This window comes from Trifolium pratense, linkage group LG4 (genome assembly GCF_020283565.1).
Source record: "Trifolium pratense cultivar HEN17-A07 linkage group LG4, ARS_RC_1.1, whole genome shotgun sequence".
Classification (NCBI taxonomy): domain Eukaryota; kingdom Viridiplantae; phylum Streptophyta; class Magnoliopsida; order Fabales; family Fabaceae; genus Trifolium; species Trifolium pratense.
In genome coordinates, this window is record NC_060062.1 from 46,172,207 (window position 1) to 46,199,473 (window position 27,267).

The 27,267-nt window shown below is 32.3% G+C and overlaps 2 protein-coding genes and 2 long non-coding RNA genes across 8 annotated transcripts; 2 read left to right on the plus strand and 2 right to left on the minus strand.

Moving 5' to 3' along the window:
• Positions 1–1,095: 1,095 nt before the first annotated feature.
• LOC123919774 lies at positions 1,096–4,601 on the minus strand. Of its 3 annotated transcripts, none has more exons than XR_006813316.1 (7): positions 4,065–4,601; positions 3,093–3,423; positions 2,874–3,011; positions 2,317–2,370; positions 1,836–1,915; positions 1,655–1,732; positions 1,096–1,445 (listed from the first exon to the last, which is right to left on the minus strand). It is a non-coding gene; the product is annotated as an uncharacterized LOC123919774 (long non-coding RNA). The 3 variants fall into 3 exon arrangements; XR_006813314.1 differs by having other exon boundaries at positions 1,097–1,440; XR_006813315.1 differs by lacking the exon at positions 3,093–3,423 and having other exon boundaries at positions 1,097–1,440.
• A 5,732-nt stretch (positions 4,602–10,333) lies between these two features.
• Positions 10,334–14,011, plus strand: LOC123919777. 3 transcript variants are annotated; one of them, XR_006813317.1, is made up of 6 exons: positions 10,334–10,871; positions 11,505–12,205; positions 12,387–12,506; positions 12,772–12,820; positions 12,923–13,076; positions 13,726–14,011. It is a non-coding gene; the product is annotated as an uncharacterized LOC123919777 (long non-coding RNA). The 3 variants fall into 3 exon arrangements; XR_006813318.1 differs by lacking the exon at positions 12,772–12,820 and having other exon boundaries at positions 10,335–10,871; XR_006813319.1 differs by lacking the exon at positions 11,505–12,205 and having other exon boundaries at positions 10,336–10,871.
• A 4,682-nt stretch (positions 14,012–18,693) lies between these two features.
• LOC123919779 (probable esterase D14L) lies at positions 18,694–26,410 on the plus strand. The gene is made up of 2 exons (XM_045971779.1): positions 18,694–19,210; positions 25,653–26,410. Exons 1-2 carry the CDS (start codon positions 18,843–18,845, stop codon positions 26,095–26,097), a joined length of 813 nt encoding a protein of 270 aa, XP_045827735.1. The 5' UTR covers positions 18,694–18,842; the 3' UTR covers positions 26,098–26,410.
• LOC123919778 lies at positions 20,147–22,373 on the minus strand. Its single transcript, XM_045971777.1, has 5 exons — positions 22,196–22,373; positions 21,980–22,106; positions 21,019–21,297; positions 20,837–20,944; positions 20,147–20,760 (listed from the first exon to the last, which is right to left on the minus strand). The coding sequence occupies exons 1-5, from the start codon at positions 22,342–22,344 to the stop codon at positions 20,308–20,310; spliced, it is 1,116 nt and encodes a 371-aa protein (XP_045827733.1). The 5' UTR covers positions 22,345–22,373; the 3' UTR covers positions 20,147–20,307.
• Positions 26,411–27,267: the final 857 nt, after the last annotated feature.

Genomic DNA, 27,267 nt, shown 5'->3' on the forward strand with positions numbered 1-27,267 from the left:
AATAGCATATATACTAATGTTGTTGTATACTCATAATCCTTTTTCCACAATTTCGACAATAGCATACTCAGATCATCTCATCTATTAATGCAAATGTTTCACCTACTTTGCATGAATTTGGGTACAATACTGGGTATACATGCATATGGATACAAGATGCAACAATTTTTAAAAAACTGGCACTAGTACGTTAAAAAATACAAATAAAATGTATTTCATAACTATAACATTTAAAATATATATATACAAGCTAGGAAGTTTCTATAATGACTGTAAAAAAAAAAAAGGAAGTTTCTACAACGATTGATTAGAGAAATATGAAATAATGGAGGGAGATGAGAGAAAACTATGAGATAGAAGATAATTTAGTGAGGGAGGAGATAACATAGTGTTAAGATATGTTATGATTCTCACATTATAATAATTTATATGTTATGATTCTCTTATTATAATAATTTATATTGTAATTAAATTAGGGTCACACTAGTACAAAAAACGCTTTTTAAGTCAGTTAAAAATGACTTTTTAAGTCGGTTCCGTACCCGTCTTAACAGTTAAAGACATAAGAAGTTTTGATTTGTTAAGTCGGTTTTAACCCGACTTAAGAAAGCACTTTTTAGGTCGGTTTAAAATGACATTTTAAGTCGGTCCCGCGTCCAACCTAAGAAAAGCCGACATAAGAAGTATTGAGTTGTTAACACGGATTTTGAACCGACCTAAGAAATAACTTATTAGATCGGTTATCATTCACCCGACTTAAAAAGTATAGAAAATTTTTAAAAAAAAATTACGCTCTAAATTTATTAAATTAAATACTGTTCTAAAGAACCTTTCCCAGCATTATTCAATTCAATAAATGCTAATTAAGATGAAGATCATAAAAAATAAAATAAAATCAAGCTTTATTTTATAATTATAACAACCGAATGAAGTGCTTAGCGACGAATAGAATGTAAAACAATCAAGGACATTAGTTAAAGACATTAACTTATTGACTATATATATATATATATGCATCACTAGAACAAATCAAAACTCTCAATACAAATAACACTACATAGTACATATATATACTCAGAAACAAAAGTAAAATATAACATTCACAAGTAATAAACAACACTAAGACAAGGTGAAAGAGATAAGAAATATCACCAAGCCTTGTCTCTTAACACATGTCACTATCAACAATGTTACGAAACTTTTAATCATTATCAAAATAAAAACTTGCAATAGAAATATAATATCACAATCAAATGATAATTAAAATAAGATGATTAAAAAAAGAGATAACTCATATCTCTCATCAACAATTGCTTCTTTCGCTAATGCTTGAGGTGGATTTTCTGTTTTCTTACTTCTTAGCAACAATGACATTTGGAACCCATGAATAGATAAACCATGCTTGAGAATGAGAAGTTTTCTCCTTCATGAGAAAATGTCCTGAACTTAAAAATTGAAAGAATATTAAAAATCCCTAACTAAAATATTAATAAAGTTCAATTTAGTTTGAGGCATAAAATATCATTAAGTTAAAATAACATCAAAATATGCATATTCACAATATGTTTGAAGAGTTTTTATATAACACAAATAACCAAAAGCAAAATACTACAAAGCCAATAATAAGAATCATAAGTTATCAATCATGACATACCAGTAAACCTTCTTTCAAGGCAAGCAACTTAGTAGTTTCTATAGCTTCTTCACTTGAAACATGTATCGTTCATAAAACCTTATTGGTCAAAACATAATCACTTGTATTAGCATCTAGTATTGAAAACATTTCTGGATCATAATTGATAATTGAATACCAATGTATTAGTGTTGCAAGCTACCTGAATAACTTCTTTTAGGAGACCAACTTCCAAGACAGGCGGAACGATGCCAACACCAATCCCTTGGATTTGATGTTTGCCTTTGAAATGTATGCAAATGGAAAAAGTAATCAGTAAAGTGACTTAAGTGGTTGTCTAAGAACTTGCTTAGATATTAAAGGAATAAAATTCTCACATTTAAAATATAACAATTCAAATGAATAACAAGAATATTTAGTAGCTAGATACAAGAAAAACCAATAATCAACAAAGGGACTAAGTGCAACTTTGAACTTCCAAAAAACAATTTAGTCAACATTCTAACAGGATTGGTCACATACAATAAATTTACGCCTATATATTGTGAATGTGATACATTGATTAAAACAATATGAAAAATGAGTCTTGGATGTTTTTCTTGACTTCTAATCTTCCATGAATACAATAACATTCTCATAAAGAATGAAGACCAGTAAAAAAATATTCAGAGTTGTAAAATCACCTGATTTTCCTCTATTCTCAGTACTGCACTTTCAGATGGTTCTACACCATACACCTAGAGGGGAAAAGCAACATAAATCATAAAGTTAGCATAATAAGCATAAATAAATCAACACAAAAACTTGTTCACATATTCAATCTCAACACAAAAAGTATGCATGGTAAGCAAATCAACCTTGATATATGAGTTTTTCTCCTTGAGGAACTTCCCAACACTATAATACTAGATCAAACACTATATTAACCTTGGATGTCTAAAACAAGTATAGTCATCATATTACAAGCCAAAACATGCTAGTTCTGTTTTTGTTCAAATTTTTTCCACCTAACACAGTTCCAACATAAGAAGATAAAACCCTTTCAAATCATAACCATCAAAGGAATCAAAGAAATTATAGGTAGAAGTTAATGCATTTCCATGAAATCAACATATGATTAAGGTTTCAAGCATACAGATAGAACAAATTAAAGCAAGATATACAAATAGACCTAGAAGCTAAACAGAAGCATAAAACTCACACCAACACCAATGAATAAGCATAATTAAGAACCACTTACACTTTTGCTCAATGGAAATCTCACATTTTTGCAAAATAGAACAGAAGGACCACATTCCCAATTTTATAGCTGCTAGGATGGGTGCCTTGTGAGCCTCCCCTCTATACATTTCACATTCCTCCTCCATCTTATAAAGTACTGCATAAGAAAAACAAGTAATAAATATACACTAAAATATCCAAATGAAAAATTTTGACTGAGGAAAGTACAAGTACCAACCAATACATATCAAGACAATAAGGGTGAAAATAGAACTCCCTTTGATGAAGCTGAACATGTACTAATGTTTTTATAGATTAGGAAACCTCAATAACATAAACGGAAGAAAAGCGGTGCTGCCATAGATCAAAACTATTGTAGTGAAACATAATTTTCCTTCGTAAGTATTTGAGCCTCATATTGCTTTCTATTACCCCACGATGCCATAATGATCAAGAGAGAAATTGAAGCGAGACTGCGAGAGACAGAAAATTCTGCACAGCCCAGACACTAATGATTCTAGCTCAAACCTCCGAGACGATTAGTCCACAATTAGCTCAAACATCCGAGACTATAAAGCATATGCATATCATAAGTTGAACTTGTGTCAATTGTTATATGTATTTTTTATTGAAAATTAAAAAATAAAAACCAAACTACATCTTGAAAACAAACAAAACATAAGTTATAGTACATTCTAATTTCTTTCACCAAAACAGAACCATGTGATCAGTTCATTCCAATGCATATATGTTGTATTATGATCCTTTTTCCCAAGTGGACTAGGTGTAACACATTTATGTTTGGATTGGCATTGTATTCCAGACTGTTCATCATATTATCGGTATCTAAATTCTACGAACAAGCAAGATGGATTCCATAACAGTTACAAAGTAGAAAGGGTCGCAAACTTCAATTTATAAACAAACTCACAATCAAGCTTGGTACAAAAAACTAGTAAATGCTTAACCTCTTGTGATACTATAATTTACTCTTTAACCAACTAACAGAGATTATGAATCAATTACACTAAGCAACTTACCACAAGAGCAATCTAGAATCCAAGGTCTAATAATATAATAATAACATAAAAGCCGTTTCAAATAAAAAAAAATCAAAAATCATGATAAAAAACACAGAAAGAAATTGAAAATAACTGCAATAAATCATGAGTTTTAACTGCAAAATCAAAAATCATGATAAAAAACTCACGATTAAGAGATTGAAAATAACTGCAATAAACACAGAATATCAGCCAGAATATCAAGTGCATTAGGTACATCATTCTGCGAAACTTTAGCATAATAAGTAGTCTGCTCCCTCGAAGTATAAGCATTAAGATGTCCACCCATATTCTCAATCTCCTCTTCCAGATCTCTCGCGGTACGTCGATCAGTTCTCTTAAAAATCATATGCTCCAAAAAATGAAATTGAAAACTCACGATAAATAAAAATAAAAAGTTAGGGTTTAAAGTTTCAATACATATCAATGGGTGAAGGGAACGGTTCGAATTTCCAAGTTTTCAGCGAAGGAACGGTTCGAATTTTCAAGTTTGAGTAAAGCAGTTCAATTTCTATGAAAGTTAGGGTTTCACTTTACGAATGGTTCGAAGGTGATGAAGGTGCAATAAAGAATTCGATTGATTGCAGTGAAAAAAAGAAGATTGTTTGCATTGAAGAAGAAGAAGAAGAAGAAGATTGTTGCGATGAAGAAGAATAATGGTTCTAAGGAAGGGTTTACTGGGTTCGAAGAAGAAGAAGAGGAAGAATGTTTTACGAATTTGTTAATTTGTTAATAAATAATATTTTTTTTTTAAAGATTAGGATTAGGATTTTTCAAGTTAAAAAAAAAAAAAATTATACTAAGGACCGGGTTCGATTCCAGTATGCAACATAATATAATTTAATTTGTTATAAATAAATGACACTTCATAGGTTTGGTGGTTGAAGTTTGACTTAACATAAAGTTTTCTTAAGTCTGTTGAGGCACATCAGACTTAACAAAAGAGGTTTCTTAAGTCGGTTGAGAGACGCCTGACTTAACAAGAAAGTTTTGCAAATTAACAAATTTTATTTGAATTTAATATTATTTATTTAATCTCTATTACATCAGTTAAAAACTGAACGGACCTAACAAAGTTTAACTTATTTACGGAATTGCCACCGCGCATGTTCTTAAGTCAGGTGGCAACACTAACCGACCTAAGAAGTTTTCTATAAAGTGTTTTTTCCACTAGTGTCATTAGCATTTATATGTATTTATTTTCTTTGTCTAATCCTATAATATAAATAGGAGCTTTTACTTGTACTTTGATTATCACAATGAATATACAATTATTTCTCATATTTTCTTGAGTTTCTACATGGTATCAAGAGCTTAGGTTTTTCTAGCTCCTGGTTTTTTTTCTCCCGAGTATTCTTTTCGTATCAATCTTTCGCCGCTTCCATACGGTTAATTATTTTTCCCGGAGTCATACCTCTTTCCTTAAAGCACCAAATTATCATTGTGATCCATCACCTACATTTGTGACATCATAGTCCACCAACACTAAGTCAAACATTGATATATATATATATATATATATATATATATATATATATATATATATATATATATATATCACTTGCCTTTGTGAATTCACCAATTCAGCAAACGGTGGTTGAAAAAGGTGCATCGAATTTGTCCAACTTGTAGTTGTGACAATTCATTCTATTTTTCGTTGAATATTATTATATTGCTTTAATGGAGAAATCCAGCGTTGTGCCAAATACCAAATCTTGCCGTCATTGTAGCAAGTTTGGACATTTTTCCTCCGATTGTCCCACCGTAGAATGTTATAATTGCAGAAAATATGGTCATATTGCATCAAATTGTTGCCGATATTGCAAAACGGTCGGACACTTGATTCAGAATTGTCTCACTCGTCCTCAACGATCTGATCATAATAGGAATCAACTTCGTTCCAACTCTTCCAGGTCTGTAATTACGACTGCTGCTGCTGCCAATGGATCTTTAGAATCCTCTCAGTCTACATTATCCGTCTTAAATATCCAGTCTTTACTTAGACAACTTTTGCCATCTGGTAACACTCCTGCCGCTCTTTCCACCACACTAGGTAATTCTAAATGGTATTTTGATTCTGCCTGTTGTAACCACATGACATCTGCATCTCAATTATTTGCTTCCTTATCTAAAAATGACATTATCCGTTCTATCCACACTGCCGATGGATCTCTTATGCATGTAAGCCACACAGGTTCTATCTCCCTATCTAATCTAAGCTTACCTAATACATACCTTATTCCTAAACTAAATTTTAACCTTATCTCTATTGGTCAATTATGTGATCTTGGTTATGAAATTACCTTCTCTTCCTCTGGATGTCGTGTGCAGGATCCACGGACTGGACAACTCATAGGGACTGGACGTAAGATCGGAAGGTTATATGAACTCATTGAACTACATGTTCCTCTGGAGTCTAACATTTGTGCAGCTTCCACAGACTCTTCCATTCAACTTTGGCATTGTCGTCTTGCCCATAGTTCTATTGGTAAATTGCGTCCTCTAGTGTCTCAAGGTTATTTAGGATCTGTCACCAACGAGTCTTTTGATTGTACTGCTTGTCAAACTGCTAAACAACCAGTCTTATCTTTTAATAAAAGTACATCTATTTCAGCTTCACCATTTGATCTCGTGCATTCTGATATTTGGGGTCCTGCTCCCACACCTACTATGGGAGGTTCTCGGTATTTTGTTATATTTATTGATGATTATTCTCGTTTTACATGGATATATATGATGAAAAATAGGCATGAACTTCCTCAAATTTACATCAACTTTGCCAAAATGATTCAAACACAATTTTCAAAATCAATTAAAGTTTTTCGACGAGATAATGCCATGGAATATCGTGATTCTAAACTGTTGTCTTTTCTTCATGAGCAGGGTACCTTGTCTGAATTTTCATGTCCATATACATCTCAACAAAATGGTCGTGCTGAGAGAAAGCATCGTCACATTCTTGATTCAGTTCGTGCCATGCTTATCTCAGCCTCTTGTCCATAACGCGCTTGGGGTGAAGCTGCCCTTACTGCTGTCCATATAATCAATTGTCTTCCTTCCTCTGTCATTGGCAATGTGTCTCCTTTTGAGCGTCTTTATCTCACTACACCAGATTATAACTCACTTAAGGTATTTGGTTGTGCTTGTTTTGTCCTCCTTCAGCCCCATGAATATACTAAACTTGAGCCTCGCGCTCGTCTATGTTGTTTTCTTGGTTATGGGACTGAACACAAAGGTTATCGATGTTGGGACCCAATATCCCAACGCATTCGTATCTCTCGTCATGTTGTCTTTTGGGAACATATAATGTTCTCTTCCTTGTCAAAGTTTAAGTCAATCCCTTCTACTCGAACTCCTCTCTTTACTAATCCTGATGTCGATTATTTTCCTAGTGACACAATTGCAGATAATGAGACGCATGTAGGTTCATCTAGTGAGCTTCCGACGCCTTCCGATATTCCATCCACTTCTTGTGATGATGTTTCGTCTGTTGATCCTGCACCGCCCGCTATTGAGCTTCCTCCTCGGGTATGAAATCCACCTCCCTACCTTCGTGATAATTACCATTGTTATTCCACTATGCTTCACTATCATGAACCACAATCCTATAAGGAAGCATCTGCAGATCCTCATTGGCAGCAAGCTATGCAAGAAGAATTATAGGCATTGGAGAAAACCCACACGTGGGACCTTGTTGATCCTCCATCTGATAAGACCCTTGTAGGATGCAAGTGGGTTTATAAAATAAAGACTCTCTCTGATGGATCTATCGAGCGTTATAAAGCTCGTCTTGTAGCAAAAGGGTTCACTCAAGAGTATGGTATTGATTATGAAGAAACATTTGCCCCTGTTGCACGCATCACATCAGTTCGAACTCTTCTTGCCATTGCTGCTACTCGCAAATGGAGGTTCACTCAAATGGATGTCAAAAATGCTTTTCTCAATGGAGAGTTAGAAGAAGAGGTTTACATGCGTCCTCCTCCAGGTTATACTTGTCAAGAAAACAAAGTGTGTCGGCTTCGTAAGGCTCTCTATGGTCTCAAACAAGCACCTAGAGCTTGGTTTTCTAAATTTCACAAGACTATCACCAAGTTGAATTTCTCCTCAAGTGCTCATGACTCTGCTCTTTTTACTCGAAAAACTGACAATGGTACTGTTGTCTTGCTTCTTTATGTTGATGACATGATTATCACCGGCGATTACTCTGTTGGAATTGAAGAGCTTAAGCAATTCTTGTGTCAACATTTTGAGATGAAGGATCTTGGACCATTAAGTTACTTTTTGGGGCTTGAAGTATTATCTTCGAGTGATGGCTTGTTTCTCTCACAAGCCAAGTATGCTTCTGATCTTGTCTCTCGAGCAGGTCTCACTGATTGTAAAATTGAACACACTCCTCTTGAACCCAATGTTCGATTTACTCCTCAAGATGGTACTTTACTTAATGATGCTACTCTTTATCGGCAACTCGTAGGTAGTCTGATGTACCTCACAGTTACTCGGCCGGATATTTAATATGATGTTCATCTTGTGAGCCAATTTATGTCTTCTCCACGTTCTACACATTATGTTGCTGTTCTCCGGATCATTCGGTATATTAAGGGTACCTTATTTTGTGGTCTTCATTACTCAGCTACATCCCCATTGATTCTTAGAGCCTACTCTGATGCTGATTGGGCTGGTGATCCTAGTGATCGTCGTTCCACCACTGGTTTTTGTATTTTTCTTGGAGATTCCCTTATATCTTGGCGTAGCAAGAAACAAACTTTGACAGCCCGCTCTAGCACTGAAGCTGAATATCGTGCTCTTGCTGATACTACTTCTGAGATACTATGGCTTTGTTGGCTTCTTGCTGATTTAGAGACATTTCAACCTTCACCGACAGATCTTTATTGTGACAATCGAAGTGCCATTCAAATTGCTCACAATGATGTTTTCCATGAACGAACAAAACATATTGAAATTGATTGTCACTTCATCCGCCAACATCTTCTCCGTGGTGAACTTCATCTTATCTCTATTGGCACTCTAGATCAACCTGCTGATTTGTTTACAAAACCTCATTCTCCAGGTCGCTTCCGCACTTTATTGTCCACAAACTCAAGTTGTTTACAGCTCCACCCACTTGAGTTTGAGGGGGGATGTTAAGATATGTTATGATTCTCACATTATAATAATTTATATGTTATGATTCTCTCATTATAATAATTTATATTGTAATTAAATTAGGATCATTAGCATTTATATGTATTTATTTTCTTTGTCTAATCCTATAATATAAATAGGAGCTTTTACTTGTACTTTGATTATCACAATGAATATACAATTATTTCTCATATTTTCTTGAGTTTCTACACATAGAATGATGAATGAATGAAATCACAAGATGGGGATAAAGGATAAAGTCTTGTTTGATGCGTAGGATATAATAGAGATATGATATAAAACAACATAATAATAAAATATAATATGATATAAGTAGGATAACATTTATTTCATTATGTGTTTGATGCACACATGATAGTAAATATGATTATTATCATATATGTTGTTTGCAGTGGCGAAGCCATGACCTTAAGTCAGGACACACAAATGAAGTGATAAATGCTAGTAAATCGGACAAACACATACAATAAAATAAATAGGTGTAATTAGTAAATGCCAGGGTGCAACTGCACCCCCTCATCTCTTAATGGGTCCAATTAATCTTGTAAAATAATTACCTTATTTTTTCTTTATGATTATTTTGTAATACTTTATAATTTTATAAATTAAATAAATAATTAAATAATTTTATATAATTTTAAATAAAAATCATTTACAATACTAAATAAAAAATTTCAAAATTTTAATAAAAGTCATGAGCATTTAATTATAGTTCAGTTTTATATCTTGTTCATTGCGTCAAAAAAAATAAAAAAAATATCTTGTATATGTTAAGTATTTGGGGGGTTGGTTTAGTCTTTAGTATATTATTATCTGAGTTGTTTCCTTTGCTTTCATTTTGTTGAGCACACATGACAGGTTCAGTTTCAATCTTAAGTTGATTGTACATTTTGCTACCTCATAGTACTTCTTGCTTAAGGTATAGTATTATTAATAAAATTCTTTTTTGCTTTTTTTTTTTTTAAAAAAAAAAAGTTGGTAAGTAAAGGATATTTTTTTTCACTACTAAAAATGTGGGAATTAGTGACGGAATTTAGGGAGGGAACAAAATCCCTCACAAATTGTGACGGATTTAGTGATGGAAAGTGATTTTTTTTATTAAATAAAAATTAATTAATGTTAGTGATGGAATTTGTGACAAATAATTTCCCTCACAAATATTCCGTCACAAAATCCATCACAAAAGTAGACAATTTAGATTTTGTTACGGATTTTGGGTTTAAATTAATCCCTCCCTAAATATTCCGTCACAAATTTCCGTCACTAATGTAGATTTTAGATTTTGAACTTGATGAATGTTATTATAACTTTAGTCACAAAAAAGAAAATCGCACGGAAACCCTTCTCAGATCAAATTTTCACAAACACGTCCTTTGTTCGTCGATTTCATCTCTCCGAAACCCTTTCTTCATCGATAAATTTTCAGATGAATTCTTCATCGCGTTCTCACCGTTTCCATCTCTCAGATCAAATTCTTCATCGATTTCAGTAAACATTACCGATTTCACAAAGCTTCTTCGTCGATTTCAGTAGCCATTACCGATTTCACAAAGCTTCTTCGTCGATTTCATCTCTCAGATCGCGGTGAAGATCGAAATTGCTCTCAAATCGAAATCACACATAACTTCAGTAACCTTTCTCAGATCAAATTTTCACAAAGCTTCTTCGTCAATTTCACAAAGCTTCTTCATCGATTTCACCTCTCAGATCACAGTGAAGATGGAATTTGCTCTTAGATCGCTCGCTTTCCATTCCAATTGATCTCAAATGAAATTGAATTGACTTTGCTGAAGGTTCGTAAAATTCATCTCATGTTTAGCATTTGAAATTGTTTAGGTTCTACTTCATTTTGATTTTCTAATTTGATTTTGTGTATGTTAACAGTTGATTTTAGCAGTGGAGATTTGATAGTTTCTTGGATTGGTTTTGTTTTGAATTGTTTGTTATTATTGTCATAATTTGAAATTGTTCCTAATTCATATGCCTGGTATGAGGTTTGCCATGATGAAGTTTTGGTGTAATTTATGAGCTTAGTTTTGATGAGTTTAATGGTTGAGAGAAATTGTGAGAAAATTGAAAGAAAAAACTATTATGAATATGCTGATTTATGATGATATGATCCAGATGCAATTAGAAGCAATTAGATACATTAAACATAAACAACTAAAATTAGGCAAGTCATACATTAAACATAAGAAACAAAACTCCTTTACATTAATTGTAAAAACCAAGCACAATATTGAAACAACCTACTTTTCCAATAAATTATTCTTAAGCACTCTCACCTAATCTGTTCCAACTAGATTATTCCATGACAAAACTATACAAAATGATTGATAAGGGAAAACAAATACATACTAAGTTTTAACTTCTAAGTGAAGATTAGAAAGAGATAATGTTTAATGTTCCATATGCTTGTGCCACAGGTTGGATCAGAAAATAAGCAGAGATTCCAAATGTTTTGACATACGTCTTGTGCATATATTAATAACTAGTATTGATCTCATGGACTTGGACTAGATGCAAAAAAGAAAAATCCAAAAAGTGATGGTTCAATGTGCTAAGCCCATCAGGCTATGTGGGCTGAGAGTACAACAACCTAAAATGTATACTAGCATTTTGATTAGTTTGGTTACTCTAGAAGCAATTAGAAGATAAATAATAATTCTATCACTAGCCATTGAGATGGTGATATTTAGATACTCTTTAATTACTACGATTATGGGGTTATTTATTGTTATTTGTATTGTGTTTCTGTTGATGAACAAGTTGGACTTCAGACATGATGAAAGAAAAAAAAGGGAAAAAAAGACATAAGAATTGGAGAACAAAAGAAAAATAGGTTTAGTACTAGTGATGGTGACCATAGATTTGGATAATTGGAATAAGAAGAAAGGTGAGTACAATGTTACTGAAAGAAGCAAGAATGTTGATAGAATAAGGCCAAGGCTTGTTTTGCAACCACGTTCGGTGAAAATCAAAATGTTCCTACTGCTGCTGTTTTTTGGAATGTAGCCAAGCCTACGGGTGCAAATCTACTTGGTGAGGCAAGGCCAATGGAGCAGGTTTTGGCAGAGAAAGGTCTGAATCAGAAGGTTTTACCATCTGATGATGGACGTTCAGAAAGGTTAGGGTTATAGTTTTGATTATGCACAAATGGATACATTTTTATTAGTCTTATCATAAGCCCACTTGGTCATTGTGTTGGATACATTTTTTTGCTACTGGTCATTGTGTTGATTGTGTTGAGTTTAAATAGTATTGTTTCATGTATTATTCCTATTATTAAATAAATTTGTAATTTGCAGTACCATAAACTACCAATGTCAGATTGAAATTTTCAAGAGATATTTGGGAACCAGACTCTTCAACTCCTCCCCATTGGACCTAATCTCTGCACATATCAGCCAGCCGTTGTTAATCGCCAAGTAATAAACACTGTTTTTGCCTTGCTCCTTTGTTACCACTTCTAACATAGTTTCTTTTTAACTTTTGATTTTTGTCTATACTGCTGACACCAATGATGTTAGAGAACTAAAGGTATCATACAACATTTAATAGAAAATAGACAAAGGTGAAACAAAAGCATAATATGTAATAATTATAATAGCTAGATAAAATGATGCACATATGGAAAATATACTTTTTTGATATAACTATTATATTAAAACTCTCAAATATAACTCATTGCAGGGGGTAGAGTTAGAACTGTCCAATTATACTAAAACAAGAGAGCTTTATTGTATGTAATTATCTTATCTTTCATTTGTTTGAATTGTTATAATATATCTTTCTGTCTGCTTAATCTCTTCTGATCATAAGCATCGGTTACTGATTGGAACAGTGAGATAAGTCAAGCCTAGGATAGACTTACAGAGTTGCTCTAGAATGTTTATGCAAGTTATCCACAGTACATGGAAGTTGTGAGGATGATCCATTCTACTGTTGATGGAGGTGAAGGTGATGTGGGACAGCGTATCTGTCACCCTTTTTCTCAGGTATATGCTGGATTAGTACACATAAGCCTGAAGCTGTATATTAATTGCTTCAGCACACGTGTTAATTTTTCCATTAACCAATCTTTATATTGTTGTGATTGTGTGTTTACTTTGTGATTCACAGTTTACACTTCCATGTAGTTCGTTATGTTGTATTGTTACTTGATTGTCCGAACATGGTTGAATCTTTAAAGACCAAGTTTTTAGTATTTGGTTAGGATATATAATTATGTAACTTGGCTTTAAAGCAAGTCTTTAGTATTTGGTTAGGATATATAGTTATGTTGTATTGTTACTTGATTGTCCAAACATGGTTGAATCTTTACATGACACATCAATTCAAAAAGCATTCATATTCTCTTAACAATCAATATGGGTTACTCTTGGGGTGTTCACTTTTCAAGATCTTGAATTTTTTAGAAACTGGTAATATGATGCTCAATTCAGTGTTTTTTGATTTCTTTATATGTAGAATAAAGCAATTTCGGAGTTGTGTTGTTTCTCTATGCTGTTACTAGTTATGTGCTTTGTTTCTCTGTTTCTTTGTGATCTATCTACTTTGTTTCTTTGTGATTATCTGCTTTGTTTCTTTCGTATGTTTTACGCCTTTTTGTTTTGTTCGTTACAATTTTTGTTCATTTTAATGTAGGTTACACAATTGAAGACGAATGAGAAATTGATTTGTGCATTAGATGGAGAGTCGCTTTTAGCTATGGAGGAGTTGCGCGTGTTCGGCTTGAGAGGACCACATTTGCTTAGGGAGTTATTATTTGGCCTTTGAGGTTCCTGGGACTAGTAAATTCTTCTTTTTTTTTTTGACAAAAAGGACTAGTAAATTCTTAGTTAAGTAAATAGTATATTTTTATGTATTTTATTGAATAATATGTGATACTTATGAATGCAATTAAATTTATATTAAGTTTTTTTTAAAAAAACTGACACTAGAAAATGAAAAACTAGGTGAAACACTACGAATTAGAGAGGGAAAAAAATCCCTCACAAAAATACATTCTTTTAAATTAGTGACGGAAATTTGTCCCTCATAAATATTTCCCTCATAAAATCCCTCACTATTAGTTACGGAAATGTGTTCTAAAGTTGAATTTTGGTTTACAAATAGTGACGGATTTAATCTTTGAGACGGTAAAAATCTGTCGCAAACTGCAACGGATGTCAAAATCCCTCACAAATATTTTGCGACGCTCATTTTCTTTACGGATTTTGGTGCCTCACTAAATCCGTCGCTAAATTAGTTTGTGAGGGAATTTGTTGATTTAGTGATGGATTTCTTCCCTCTCTAAATTTGATTTTTCTAGTAGTGTTTGTTGAACAAGTGAGGGAGGTATACCATGAAATTATTGAATATCATTGCAAGTGCAATTGAATGTCACTTTCCTGTCTTCTACCTCTACTAAGGAGAAAAGAGAATCTTATACTAATATACATTGGTCACAGCTCATTTCATATTTGTTTAACATCTAAAAAAATAAAACTATTTTTGACCAAAAAATAAATAAACTATTTAGCCAAAAACAATGGTACGTAGATGAAATATAGTCCAATATAGTATTACTAGAATTTATTGGTTGCATTTTATAAAAGGCTCCAAATGAATGTTCCTTCTACAAGTGACTAAATTCATCTATCATTTTGAAATTCAAAACTTTATTACATTGTGGACGTATATAAATAATTAAATAATATTTTCAATAAATAACTTGTTAATATCATTTCACTTCAAATAATTTATGTAGGCTTTTCAACCATATATTTTTTTTATAATAGTTTCATCGTGAAGTTTTACTTTTTTTTAAAGTAAATAAATGGATGTATTAAAATTTTGAATCTCGTTCATGCATATTATTATTGATGTGTAGTATTAATTAATTTTATCCGTGACTTAATTAATATTTTAAAAATTGCATCGGAGATTGAATTGGCGAGACCTCTAGTCCATATTCGAATGGATTCAACTAGTTGAGCCGCGGTTAAACCAAATATAAAATTAAATTTATAAATAATTAATATAAGTCATAATTTATAAATAAAGTAAAATAGTTATAGTTTACTGGATATGTTCTATCAATGTAAATTAATTTTACACTGATATCCAGTAGAAACCAACTATCTCATGTAATTTTATTCTTGGGTTGAGACATGTGGTATAAGACTATATGTTGGGTTGAGTACTATACACCTAGTGTTGATCCACCGGCTAATGGTGGCCCAAGATATCACATAACCTGCTTAACAAATATGCGGCCTTAATTAATCGGATTTGAGTTCTCTCCAAAAAAAATTCTCATGTACGTTGAAGTCATTTTAACCATTCATTCACTTTTTATCTCCCTTTCTTAAGTGTTTTTTTAATGCTTTGTATTTTACCAACCATTAACTTATGAAAAAGAGACAAAAAATTGAGAGGATCCAAATCCTAATTAATTATCTAATAAGATCGAAGTCTTATATCTAAATATCGCTTAGATGACACATGTTTTTTATAGTCTAATAAAGGTTATGAGTTCGATATCTGCTATGGGCATGCAACAACGTTAAAACTTTTAGGGAGAATTTGTCATCCATTTGAGTCATAACACTCGAGAGATTAATTTCTGCAATTGTGCACAGAGAATATCCAACTTACAAAATGTAGTGTGTCCCTTAATATCTCAAGTTTTTCGGTCAGAGGGAGTTTAGGTTATGCCTAACGTGCGGGGTGCATGACCCCGCTTGGGGCGCATGAGACATTTCATTTTGGTGGATTTCATGATTCTAGCTACCGGTCTACTCGTGGAGCACATGGATATGTTATACTATATACCTGCAATTTCTAACATATTTTCTTGGAATGTGTGCTGGAGTTTTGGGAATTTTAGAGGAAAAAAATAGAGAATTATTGGGTTATTACTTGATACCAGAACTGACCTCCGAACCAGATAAAACTGGTGGTGAAAATAAAAAAAAATCAATAATTGAGAGTTTTTTTTGGAGTAAATCTACTAGGATTGGTCATAAACACATTACAAACACAAATGGTCTGAGAGTCATTGTTCATCCTTACTTTTGAGAAAAATTGGTAGAAATTAGGGGTTCTTTCTTTAGACTAATTTATTGTAACCAGTTTGAGATCTCTATTATAGTGAATGGAGAGTTGCTCTCTCCCCAAATATGAGTCATTATTAGATTGCTTGACTTGCTTGGTTATTGATTGCTACTGGAATCTTGGCTCCTCTCTTTTGCAATTATTGTTTCGTGAAGATGTTCAAATTCACAACTCAGAAAAGAAAAAAAAAAAAAAAATCAGTTCTATGTAAACCTTTTATCACATAACTTCTCAAACCCTCTCTTACTCTCTCTTTCTCTCGCAACGCCTGTTCCTGTTAAATCACCACCCACTCGACCACTCCTGCTCCTCTCAGCTCACCTCCAACACTGTCACATATATGGCAACTCCTAACAAAGGAAATAAATACTCTTGCGTGCGGGGACGGATCCAGGAATCTATAAAACGGGGGGCCGGAATAATTAAATAATAAATATTAAATAAATCATAATTATAATATTACTTAAATATACTCAATAAAAAAATAAAAAATACATCACATTATTTATCTAAATTATACACGATATTGCTCTATATCATAAAATTGATCTACAACTAAATCTGTATTAAATTTTTCAGCAATTCTTCTCTCGGTGTAAGTAATCACATAATTAGTTTGAAATTCATTTTCTATCTTGTTTCTCAACCTTATCTCTCACTTGTAGCAAACAATCAGAACTAACTTAATTGAATTTGGACTTTAGTAGTGTATAATATATATTATCAAAATATTTTAAAGTAAATTGTTACAATTATTATGTTGTGGGTGTATGTTTTGCACCAAACGGTCGTTACTAATCTTTTAATACATTTCTCAAATATCAATTTATGTGTACATATATATTAAGAACAAGTATATGAAAAACAAGAGGGGGCGAGGGGGGGGGGGAGGGGCTGGCTTAGCCCCTACTTGCCCCCCTTATGTCCGTCCCTGCTGTGGTCAAAAGATTTTAGACACGAAATTTGGAGACTCTTACAAAAAATGTATATAAAAAAATTAGGGTAAATAGCTTTATACCCCCCTACAAAATATGGGAGTTTTGCGTTACCCCCCTGCAAATTTTTTTTTTGAGATTACCCCCCTGCAATGTGAATAATCTTTGTCTTTACCCCCTAGGTGCACAACAAGCAGGTGACATGGATATAATCTTGATGTGGCAAGTACATATGGAATTTATTTATTTTCTTATTTATTTTTTATGCCACATCAATTAATAGGTGTAATTCTTTTTTAATTTTTTTTTTAAATTCTGAAAAGTCAGTCAAATTCATTCATCTTCTTCAACAAGAACAACAAGAACAAAGAATTCCATAAGGCTGAAACTCAAAAAAAAAATTATCACAAAATTATTTAAGAAACATGTTTAACAATTTTTTAGAGGGACTTAACAAGTTTTAAGGGGAATCAACAAAATCCATAAACTTGATGGATTCATCAAACAACAACACGAGAACAACAAGTTTTGTCTACTTTTAAATTTGTCCATAACACAGATTCACAGAAACAAGAACAACAACACAAGAACAGCAGCATCCATAAAAAGTTCATCAACATCCATCAAATCACAGTTTCGAATCTGAAACAGAGTAAAAGTTCATGAATCTGAATTCGACTCAAGGGATTTACAATTCGAAAATTCATCCAACTCAAGGGATTTAAGAATCAAAATAAAAAGGATTTAAGACAAAGAAAACTTGAAGGCAAAATTGAAAAGGGATTTGATGAGTGGACTGTTGCTTTTCTGAGAAATTGAAAAGGGGAACTGATGAAAAATTGAGGTTTTTGGGTTTTAAGGTGATGTTGTTGTGAGGGACATGAAGAAGGTAGAAGAAGACAGATTTACCAATTACCATAGAGAGAAGAAGGTTTCTGGGTTGGTGTTTTTGTTCTTTCATCTTCCGATTTTGTTTCTTTCATCTTCAGATTTATTTTAAAAAAATAAAATTTACACCTATTAATTGATGTGGCATAAAAAATAAATAATAAAATAAATAAATTCCACTTATACATGCCACATCAAGATCATGTCCATGTCACCTGCTTGTTGTGCATCTAGGGGGTAAAGACAAAGATTCTTCACATTGCAGGGGGTAATCTAAAAAAAAAAAATTGCAGGGGGTAACGCAAAACTCTCATATTTTGCAGGGGGGTATAAAGCTATTTACCCAAAAAATTAAATACTTTGATACACATCTTATTTGGACATATACCGGTATTGAGGTAGACAATTCTAATACAAATAGTGTTTAATATAAAAAAAAAAAAATTAATAAACACAATTTATGAACCTATCAAAATTATCCTCATTAACAAGCATACCGATACATATCTAAATAAAACGTGTACCGAAAAAATCACCTAAAAAACACTCCCTAAAGAGAAAAGAATAAAATAACATGAATTTCTTAAACAATTAAATAATATATATTTTTATATGAATATATCTAAATCTTGTATTTAAATTTTTTATATTTTCATCATATAATATATACTATATATAGTCTATAGTCCATATGTATGTGTGGTGTTTATCCTGACACGGTCTAAAACATTGGAAGCTTGAAAGTCACAATCACAAACACCGTATCCACCCTCACAAGTCCCATTAACCAAATCAAAGAGAAAAAAAAAATATAGTTATTAATTAATCCAACACAAAAAAATGGGAATAGTTGAAGAAGCACACAACGTGAAAGTTGTAGGATCAGGTTCAAGGTTTATAGTTCTAGCACATGGATTTGGAACAGATCAATCTGTATGGAAACACCTCGTACCTCATCTTCTAGATGAGTTTCGTGTCATACTTTATGATAACATGGGATCTGGTACAACTAATCCTGAATATTTTGATTTTGAAAGATACTCAACCTTAGAAGGATATGCTTATGATTTACTTGCAATCTTAGAAGAACTTCAAGTTAATTCATGTATCTTTGTTGGTCATTCTGTTTCTGCTATGATTGGAACTGTTGCATCAATTTCTCGACCTGATCTTTTTGCTAAAGTTATCATGATTTCTGCTTCACCAAGGTATAGTCAAATTGTTTGAATTAGTCTTTGATTTTTTATTTGATTTTTTTGTTTTTATAAAGTTTGATATTTGAAGTTAGAGCTTAATCATTGTGCAATAATGGTTAGTTTGACTTTTGTTATTCAGTGCTTCCTGTTTCTAGACACAACTATTTTTTTTTTTATAATTTAAATACATTAGTTTTTGTCTCCATAAATATTGGAGTAATTTTTTCAATGTAAAATTTTATATTTATTATAAAAAAATTATCTTTACTTATTTTAGCCATTGAAATAGAAAATAAAATTTGATTAAAAAACACAAAAAATTAAGATGGTGGATATTCGTAGTAATATTTTTTAAAAAATATTTGTATTAATTTTAAAATTTATCTTCTCATCATAGTTTTTAGTGACATTCAATAAAATATGTAACATAATTAATAATAAATTGATTAAAAAAATAATCCAATTAAAAATTTGTAAAGATTCTATTTTTGAAAAAACACTACTAGAAAAATCTTAAATACCGACGGGCAAAATCTGTCTCTAAAATGCCAATATTCCGTCACTAAGCATGTTAGAGACAGAATTAGAGACCAATTTGATTCTGTCTTTAATTTCCTCGTCTCTAAACTATCAGAGACAGATTTTATATTCTGTCTCTGATTGGAGACAGAATTTATCTGTCACTATCAAATAAACATCCGTCTCTAAACATTGAATTCAAAACATAATAAATCCGTCTCTAAAGGAGACAGAATTGTCCGTCTCTAAATTCAAATAATTCTGTCTCAAAAATTCCGTCTCTAAGCATATAATTCTGTCTCCATATTGACAAAACACATTTTCCGTCTCTATAAAGTTTTTTTTTTCTTATTTAGCAATTAAATGCTTATACAATTTTTCAAATATTAATTTTTATCTACTATATGTAATTTATATAATTCTAGAATGTGAGAAAATCAAATTTCGATTGACACCAAATATATGTCATTCTTACAAAGTATCAAGTGCACCACTACTGCACTAAATATAATATCAAACCTAAAATTGTCAAAGACACAAAAATTCATATAATTGATTTAACAAAAATACATAAAAGAAAGTAACTAAAGCTAAGCTTCATCATCCAACACATCATCTTCATCATCCATCACATAATTTTCATTAGTATCCATCTCATAATTTTCATTATCACCTTCTCTTCCAAGTTGACCCGGGGAGTTTTGATTAATACTAGGCACAAACCTTCCCAAAATCTGCTCCCAATGCTCCATCTTTTGTTTTAACGTTTCTTGTTCAAGATTCTTTTGCTCAAGTTCAACGGTTAATGCTTCGATCTTAGCCTCCATAGCAGCAACTTTATCTGACTGTACCACATCAGTAGAAATTGAAGGAGAAAATTTCAAAGATTCTTTGATAGTGGCAGCTTGAGATCCCAATCCAAATATGTGTCCCTTCTTGTTAATGCCTCCAACAACTTCCATGTATATACTATCATCAGATTGTTGGTTACTACCCTCACCTATTTGAGAATTTCTCTCAAACAATTTAGTTTGGTAACTTTCCTGAAAAATTGTAACTATTAGTATATTATTTACATTGCTAAAAGTTATAACTTAAACAAGATTAGTTTATACTTACAGCTATCAGAGCTTGTTCTTTGTTAAACCACTCATTTGATTTTTCCTTTGGTTTATGCATTCTCTGATAAACCTCAAAACAGGTTGGCTCTCTATTCAATTCCATCCTCTAAAACAATAACCAACATAAATTTAGTATAATCTATTTAAATTGAAATTCACTAAAGCATATTTACTACTAACCATTTTTTTGGCATGTTCTCTAGCAGAAATGGATCCTCCACTGTGCACATTATGTCCAGCTTGAGACTTTCTGTTTTGTGTATTAATCTTAGAAATATTTTGCCACTTTTCACCTTTCCATTGATCCGTTAATTCTTTTAACTTGTCTTCATCAATCCATTCACCTTTATCTTTACCGCTACGAACCTTGAACAAAGCATTTTTCAGGGCCAATGTTCCCCTACTATTAAAGCTTTTTTTAATGCTAGCTTCATCCTTTTCAAGCCATTTGTATTTGGCCTACAAACAAACAATACAAATAGTAGTGTAATTTCAGTTGCAAGCACAACCTGTTTTTTTTTTTTAATTGCAAATAGATTTATTAATAAAAGGCACAAAACAGAGAAGGGATGGTAGGGATAGTGGGACTAATTGTTGAGGTTCCTTTATTCAGTGCAATTGCTATAGTTAAGAGTCCATACCTATTGTTCAAGGGATGGTACAGACTTTTGCATGATTTAATCAGCAGAGAAGGTCCATTCCTTGAAACAGTTTGTGTTCCAATTGCTGGTTTAACAATCTTTGTGTGGTTTATCAGGTTTGTTTCATCAGTCTTTTTATATAATGGCAATGGTTGCTGAGTTTGATGAATATACAAATGATTGGCTCTATCTTAGAGAGGGGACATTCTTTCCAAAGTAAACTTCTTTTAATTCTTTCCAAAGGACTAAACACTCAGAACTCAGAACTCAGAACTCAGAAAATCAATTGACATTACTCAGAAAATCAATTGACTAAACACTCAGAACTCAGAAGCGCACAGGAGACTAAACACTCAGAACTCAGAACTCAGAAAATCAGCAAACCAAAAATCAGATCATTTGTATTTAGCTAAAACTACAACTTTCATGTGTGGTCGAATCAACTTAAAGTCAGCAAACCAAAAATCAGATCATTATTAAGCTAAATTTCCACACAATACCTTAAAGTCAGCAAACCAAAAATCTTGTGTGGTCGGATCAACAGCACTCCAACATGACCATGCGCCTTGAAAATTTTCTTTAAAGATTTTCGTAATAGCACCCCTCACTGTAGATTCTGGTTCAAAGCTGAAAGTATGAGAAAAATTACAATAAGATGCAATTTCAAACATATATGGATATAATTATATGTAATTATATTAGAGAAGTTAAACTACTTATTTCCAGGGGCAGATCTAATCCAAATTCGTCCATCTGATGGATCTTTTGACCCCCACACGATATTCTCCGGTGCTACAGTAGATATTTCAACATGTGGATTTGATTGCAACTCATTATTGAGGGGAGGATCTTGTGGCATATCCATAGATGTACCAGTATGGGAATCAGAAGAGATTATGCTCCTCAGAAGAGATTATTCTCCCTCCCTGCCTAACCTTTAAAGTTTAAGCTATTAGAGGTGCATTATGCTCCTCAGAAGAGATTATTCTCCCTCCCTGCCTAACCTTTAAAGTTCTAACAAAAAAGATACCTAATGATCCCCTACTTCCCCTTTAAAAAATCTCAATTATACCTTAAAAATCTCAAAAAACTTCAAAAAAATCAAATTAATATAATTTCACAAGCACAATCTTCAAATTCAAAACCATGACATGAACCTAATTAAACAAGTGAGTTTTCACTTAATCTCACAATAAGTAATTCTAAACATAATTAAACAGAACTGGTTTTATAATTAGATTAGAACACAATTAAGCTCACACGTAACAAAACTACAAATAATCCAAATCATAAAATTTTACATGTCACAAGGTAAGGATTACACAGCCATGTATCATCAAATTTTAAGAACACAATTGCAGCGGTATCATCAAATTTTAGCGGTATCATCAAATTAAGAACACAATTGCAGTGGTATCATCAAATTTTACACAGCCATGTCACAAGGTAAGGATTAAGATTTTGAATTCAAATCATAACTCACTTTAATTTCGTAGTAGAGGGATGGATGGATGGAAGGAGCAAGGTGTGACAACAGCGAGTCCTTGAAATCGATGGCCTGCAAAACAGGCCACTAAACAACAACAATTAAGAGAAAATTGCAGAAAATTGTAGAAATCTAAGAGAAGAAGGGTTAACAAGGAAAATATCACAAAAAGAAAAACCTAAGAGAAAGCATTACCGAATCCGGAGAAGGAAACGAATTGAGTTCGCGACTGAATCGTGGATGGGGGAGTGAATCGTGACCTCTGAATCGTGGATGGAGGAGTGAAGAACCCGACCTCTGGAGGAGTGGACGACGATGAAACGGAGTGGATTCGTCGATGGAGGAGTGAAGAACCCGACCTTTGAATGGTGGAGGAGTGGACGACGATGAAACAGAGTGGATGGTGGAGGAAGAAGGTGATGAAACGGAGTGGATGGATGGTGGACGGCGAAAACGGAGTGGATGGTGGAGGAAGAAGGTGAAACCTAAGTCAAAGACACTCTTGTCTTATTATTATAAAAAAATATTTAATAAAATTATAATTCTGTAAAACTTTTTGGCGGGTAGTGAAAAAATTGGGTAAACTTTTTGGAGGGATGACACGAAAAATAAATTTTCAATATTATTTCATAAACTTTTTGGAGGGATGACATGAAAAATAAATTTTCAATAAATTTTTGGAGTGACCGGCCCCGTTCTTTCTTTCTCCATTTTGGTGTTTCAATTTTTTTTTCATCAATATATTTATATATTTTTCCCAGTTTATATATTTATATTTTTATGTATTCCTTCCTTCTTTTTTATTTTTGGACGTTATAATTATATGTATTCCTTCCTAAAAAAGTTTGCATTTATATTTTTTTAATATGCATATTTATTTTTAATTCATTTTTTTGACAATAACAACGTGGAGAGATTTAATAAAGAAAAAAAATGAATTTGGAGGATAATTGGTCCCAAACCAAAAAATAACTAGATTTAAAATTGAATTTAAGAAATATCCGGTTTTAAACTAAATTTGATAAATAACTCATTTAAAAATCGGATTTACAAATTTAACTGGTTACGTAACCATAATCATATTTATAACTAGTTTGATAACTGGTTTTAAATAAAATGTGGATTTGGTTATGGATACTAATCCAAAAATGGTTTGGTTTTGGTTTTGGAGAAAAACCGACCATGCACACCCCTACTTTCAGCATGGTAATGAGTTTGGAGTTAGGGTTTTCGTGGAACTGACCAGAGTTATTGAAGAATTGGGTGTGAAATTAAATGGGAAAAACACCAAATTTAAGGGGGGAAACACCAAACTGAAGGGGAAAAGAGGATTAGGATCAAGAAAAAAGAGAGTTACATACCTTGATTGAAGGCAAACGCAGACGAGCAAGATCTCCAACTACATGATTGAAGACTAAGTGATGGTCGTCGACAGTGGTGACTGTGTTGAGACGAGATCTGAGAGAGACAGTGGTGCGGTGGTGACTGTGGTTAGGGTTCTTTCATCTTGTGTGTTTTCTTTCTCTGCTTTTGATAATTGTTTGTTAATGCGTTTATTCTTTCTATTGCATCTAAGGAATTTTAAGGAATTGCCTTAAAAATATTAAATTTAATCATTTTTTGAAAGAATAATAAAATTATCAGATGCTTCAAAAAAAAATTATCAAATATTTTTTGAAAGAATAATAAAATTATCAGATGCGCTTCAAAAACTCATGGAGGAGTGATTAAAATAAAATCTTATTATTATAAAAAAATATTTAATAAAATTATAATTCTGTTAAACTTTTTGGCGGTCAGTGAAAAAATTGGGTAAACTTTTTGGAGGGATGACACGAAAAATTGAGTAAACTTTTTGGAGGGATGGCACAAATTAGAGACAGATTCTAGAGACAGATTAATTCAGAGACGGATTACTTCTGTCTCTGACAAATGTTTGAATATTTTAATTTTAAGTTGATCAATCAGAGACGAATATAGAGACAGAAATTATTAGACACGACTAAAATCCGTCTCAAATTTTCGTCTCTAACTATTTATTTCAATTATAATTATAAAAATAATAAAATAGAGACGGATTTAGACACGAAATTTTATTGACACGGAAATTTCTGTCTCTAAAATCCGTGACTAATACATATATTTGAATTTCGGTCTCTAACAACTTTTTTCTGTCTCTAATTCCATCTCTATTAGAGAAGAAACAAATTCCGTCTCTAAATTCCGTCGGTATTTGAACTTTTTCTAGTAGTGAAACATAGTAGAAAATAATATATTTTCAGTACTTCTATGCAGTTTTTATTCTGATTATTATAATATGTGGCCGTATTAGTTTATTTATTTATTTTAATTTACAATGTTGTCGATGACAATTCAACCTAAAACCTTATATATACTACCAAAATTCTTTGTTATTAGACCAAACTTAATGGTGGCTTAGACATATTAGTTTCAGTAAAGATTAAAGTTTCCTACGTAGCTTAACCAAAAAAAAAAAGTTTCCTACGTAGATTTTAGGCATAAAGAAATTTATTGATGCTAAAATAGTTAAATAGTGATATTTATGTGGATTTTTTATTAGTTATTTGACGAAAACTATTAGTTATTTGAAGATGATTTATTTATATATTATTACATGAGCAATATTTAATGATGTTACGTGATGATGGGGTTTTTGTGGGGGTAAGGTATTTGAACGACAGGGATTACTTTGGAGGATTTGAACAAGAAGATTTGGATCAATTATTCGATGCTATGTCATCAAATTACAAATCATGGTGTTCAGGATTTGCTCCAATGGCGATTGGTGGTGACATGGAATCAGTGGCAGTACAAGAATTTAGTCGAACTTTGTTCAACATGAGACCAGACATAGCACTAAGTGTGTTACAAACAATTTTTAATAGTGACATGAGACAAATATTAGGTCTCGTCACTGTCCCATGCCACATTATACAAAGTATGAAAGATTTAGCGGTTCCAGTCGTGGTTGCGGAGTATCTCCACCAACATGTTGGTGGAGAGTCTATTGTGGAAGTTATGTCAACTGAGGGTCATTTACCGCAGTTAAGCTCACCGGATGTTGTTATTCCGGTGATACTCAAACATATTCGTCATGATATTGCGGCTTGATGTTAATGTGTGGTTGGTGTGGGGTGCATGATTGAATTATTTAGGTTTTTATAAGAGAAATAAACAAAATGAAAGAGCATGAAAGATGGTTACTTTTAGTTTTGTGTCTTTTTCGTAGATGACCAAAGGAAATGGGGTTGGCAACACATGTTTCCCATCAATTATGTATTGTTGTTTAATTGTATGCTAGTTATTTTTATATTTTGGTAGGTGGTGATGCCTTTCAATAGTTATGAGCATCAAGTGTTGTTATCTTTGTAATAATGTGGGGATGGAGGCTGTGAATAATAAATAAATATTACTAGTTTGTTTTCTTGTTGGGTCTTGCCAAATCAATATACTTGGCATGTGATACTGATAAGTATTCTCTCTTGCTAAATGTCATTATCATTTTCTAATGCAATATTTTTTTAATTGTATCCCTAATTATTACTACTATATATACATTATTTTTAGGAAATAAACCGATAATTTATAGTGATAATTTAGTAAAAGTGTTATTTCTTTTAACAACATAATTATATTTTTTAATATTTATGCAAAAATCTTAAATGACATATTCTTTTGTAGATGGAGGAAGTGTCTTGTATTTCGTTAAATTATATAAATATTTTAAACTTCATTGTATGTCATGATAAATTGGTGGATTTTTATTGGATAATCGTGTAAAATAATTTTATGTTATTAATCTGAATCTGATTGTTGAGTTTGTTCACAATTTCATTATTTTTAGTTTTAAAGATGTTGAATTTTGTTATAGTATCTGATGCTTTGATGGCTGCTCTCACTTTTTTTTTTTTTTATAAGCATGGCTGCTCTCACTACTCACTTAAACACCCCCAATGATAACATGAGAGACAAAAATAACAGTATTTGATAGGATGTTTTCTCTCCCCACCCCCCGTGATTCTTTTATACCCCCTGAATTTCCAATTTTACCCTTGCAAAAAACTTCGGTTTATAGAAACCGAAGTTTTTTTTGCCTTGAAAACCGAAATTTACTCTGAATTTGTACTAGAAAAAATTCGGTTTCTGCGAACCGAAGTTTTTTGCAAGGGCAAAATCGGAATATTGGGGGGTATAAAAGAATCACATGGGGTGGGGAGAGAAAACATCATTTGATAGATTGTCTTTTTAGTCATAATGTTGATCTATATGGATGGGCTCAAT